Here is a 3,137-nt window from a genome sequence, read left to right on the forward strand (position 1 = left end):
GGCAAATAACCTCTCGCTTGGCCGCGGGGGAAGTGGGCTGAGGAGCTGTGGGAAAGAGATGCCTTTCCCCGAGCCCAGCCAGCCGGGCTTTCCGTGGACAGGGGAGAATAATCCTCCACTCTTCTCTTAGGATCGAATCCACCGCCCTTCTGTACATAGCCTCTTCTGTTGGTCTTGTTGAAATCTAGTTTCAGATTTTTGACTCCCCAATTCTGCTGGGGGTGGGGGGTATCTCCCCTCCTTCCCCTCTGGGTGCTGGACCCCCGTTGCGGCCTGGGCTCTGCCTTGCACTATTTCCCCTTCCTGGCCTGATGGCCCCTCCCCCTCCTTAAAAGGGGTAGGTTCAGGGGCCCGGTGCTCTTCCTCCCTTCCATGCACCCCCATGCCCATTTGCACAGCTGCCCAGGTACCCCCAACAGTGGGGAGGGGGCCACAGGGAGGGGGTAGCGGGACCAGTTCCTGTATCTATTTAAAAAGTAATGATGTAATATATTGGGGTGGGGGGAAGTCGTGTCGCCCTGGGCCTCATCTTAGCATTTCAGGTGATGGGGGAAGCCCAGGGCTGGGGAGACCTGGGGCCTAGCCCCAGAGAGTGAGGACAATGTGGCCTCCCTTCTCCCTACTTGCGGCTTTCCCAGTCAGTGCCTTAGGGGGGGAGGCATTCTCCCCCTCTCCTGTTCCCTTCCCCTACCCCTGCCCCCCCACCTCGGGTGTAAGCAACAGGAGGAAGAAATTATAATAATTTAAGAGTCACACTTGTGTCCACTTTTGGCTTCTTTATTTTGGGGGGTGGGTGGGAGGGATCAGGAAGAGAGGGAGGTGGGAGAGGAACTGGAGGTTCTGAAGCTGGGGAGGGGGCTGCTTCGGAGGCAGAGGGTTTCAGAGGTGGTCTGTGGGGCTTCAGGGGGCATGGGAATGCTGACACACCGGTGGGCTGCAGGTGCGGGCCGCTGCCTGTGCTTTCTCTGCTGAGGCCCTTTCTCCTCATCGAGGTCACTAGTGGGTGGGGGCAGCTAGATCACCAGCATTCTGTTTTCACAGGTGCATTCCTGCCCCCTGCCCTGCCCCATCTGTTCAGATCCAGCTCCTGTTATTTACCAGCAGCTCCCGTCTCCCAGGCCCTTGAGGCATACCAGCCCATGACTGTAGGTATTTTCTGATCTCAGGCTGATGCTGAGGGTGGGCAGTGACTTGCCCCAGGCCACATGGCTAGTAAAGGCAGAGCCACCAGTGACCTCAGCAGTCACACCTGCTCAAGGCTCAAGCTGCCCCATGCCGATCCAGCTTTTCACTTGTTGAGCCCTCCGGAGCCTCTAAAAAGAAAGCTGTGCTTCCCTCCAACCTCCAACTCATCACGACCTCCACGCCCCATTCACGCTGGAATGTGCCCACTGGACAGTTTTCTCTGCAGTCCTCCCAAGTGGAGACAGCTTAACCTTCTCAAACCCAGCTGGCCCAGGGTGTTTTTTGCAAAGCCCCTAGCTGCCACAGTGACTCTACCAACCACGCTGTGACTGTTGCCTCAGGCCTCCCAGCCTCCCTGCCCCATCATCCAAGGTGCCAGCACTGGGCTCTGGCTGCTTGTAGGGCACAACACCCTCCTCATGAGAGAACCCTCCGACTCCCTGGACTTTCAATCCTTTATTCCTTGGCCATATGGACCTTCACCTCTGCCCTCACTTGGACGTCCTCCTCGGCCTTGGCCTCTCACCAGACGTATCTCAGAATTCTTCCTGGCCATGACCCACTCCCTGAGCCCCTCCTGTCCAGCCAGCTCTCCCTCCTGGCCGCTGCCCCCTCTAACACCTCATCCAGACATAGGCCCTGCACCTCAGCTCCTTCTGTTCACTAAGGCCAATCATCTCAGACACTCTTACTGAAGACACCAATTATCTCCCCAATTTGCCCAGAAAAAGCCCTTAACCCTTGAGTCCTGTTCATGGTTACCACATTGCCAGGGAAAACCACACAATCACGCGCACTGGAGCAGCCATGACGGGTCATGACTTCCAACACGTCTGGGCCTTTACCAGCACGTGGAAATTCCTTCACGTCCCCAGTGGCTTCTCAGTACACTGCCCACCTCCACCACCCACTACCTGAAACCTTTATTCCACTCCCAGTCACCCACCTTGCTCTCTCCGCAGGTGCCCCAGAGAAAAGCCAGGCCACCGGGCTGGAGCAGGCTCAGCTCAGCTCAGCTCTGCTCAGGGGAACCCATGCTCTCCCCGCCTGACTCTGCAAGTCTGCCCTTTTCTAAGGCCACCATGTCCACCTGGCACCTGAGCCCATCCTTCCCTCTTCAGTGTTCTCATTTGCACTGCCCAAACGTTCCAGCCTCCCTGTCCTTGGATATAGAAAAATCTTTCAGTGCTGAATCTCTGTCAAGCTACTCCTTTGCTGTATGACGCTAACTCCCTCCTCTTTACCATCAAGTTTACTTTTTTGTTTAAACTACAGCAATTATTGTATTAAACGCATTCTCAGGCTGGCACAGTGGCTCGCCCCTATAATCCCTGCATTTTGGGAGGCCGAGGCGGGAGGATTGCTTGAGTCTAGGAGTTCGAGACAAGCCTGGGCAACATAGTGAGACCCCCATCTCTACCCAAAATTTAAAAATATTAGCCAGGCACATGCTTGTAGTCCCAGCTACTCAGGAGTCTGAGGCAGGAGGATCATCTGACCCCAGAAGGTCAAGGTTGCTGTGAGCTATGATTGTGCCACTGCACTCCAGCCTGGGTGACAGAGCAAGACCCTGTCTCTAAATAAATAAATAAACGCATCCTCAAACTTCTGGCAGCAGTGATGCAGGAATCGCACACCCTGTTTCAAAGTCCTCTCTACTAGTGACCCCTCAACCTATCATGATCTGGTTTTGGTCTCCCCGATGCCATGAAAAATGTTCCCACAAGCCACTGCAATGGCCTCTTAACCACCTGTCTTCACATGATCTGCTTGATTCCATGTGCTTGGCGCGCCTACTTTCTTGAGCATCTCTCCAGCTTGGTTTGAAATTGAGCTCTCAGGGCTCTGTCCCTGTCCCCTCCCTCTCTCCTACCTTGCCCTCTGCCAGGATAGCCTAGCTCATGCTCTCTCTCTTTTTTTTTTTTTGAATTGGAGTCTTACTCTGTCACCCA

The 3,137-nt window shown here is 55.0% G+C and overlaps 1 protein-coding gene across 1 annotated transcript in view; it reads right to left on the reverse strand.

The window, feature by feature from the left end:
* Positions 1-760: 760 nt before the first annotated feature.
* Positions 761-3,137, reverse strand: part of DCST2 (DC-STAMP domain containing 2) — a 12,230-nt gene continuing 9,853 nt past the window's right edge. Inside the window, 1 exon segment of the mRNA XM_021707799.1 lies at positions 761-996. Within this exon segment, the coding sequence (XP_021563474.1) occupies positions 804-996 (193 nt within the window). The 3' untranslated portion in view covers positions 761-803.

The sequence above is a fragment of the Carlito syrichta genome, unplaced genomic scaffold (assembly GCF_000164805.1).
Source record: "Carlito syrichta isolate Samal-C Ts95f unplaced genomic scaffold, Tarsius_syrichta-2.0.1 Scaffold126413, whole genome shotgun sequence".
Classification (NCBI taxonomy): domain Eukaryota; kingdom Metazoa; phylum Chordata; class Mammalia; order Primates; family Tarsiidae; genus Carlito; species Carlito syrichta.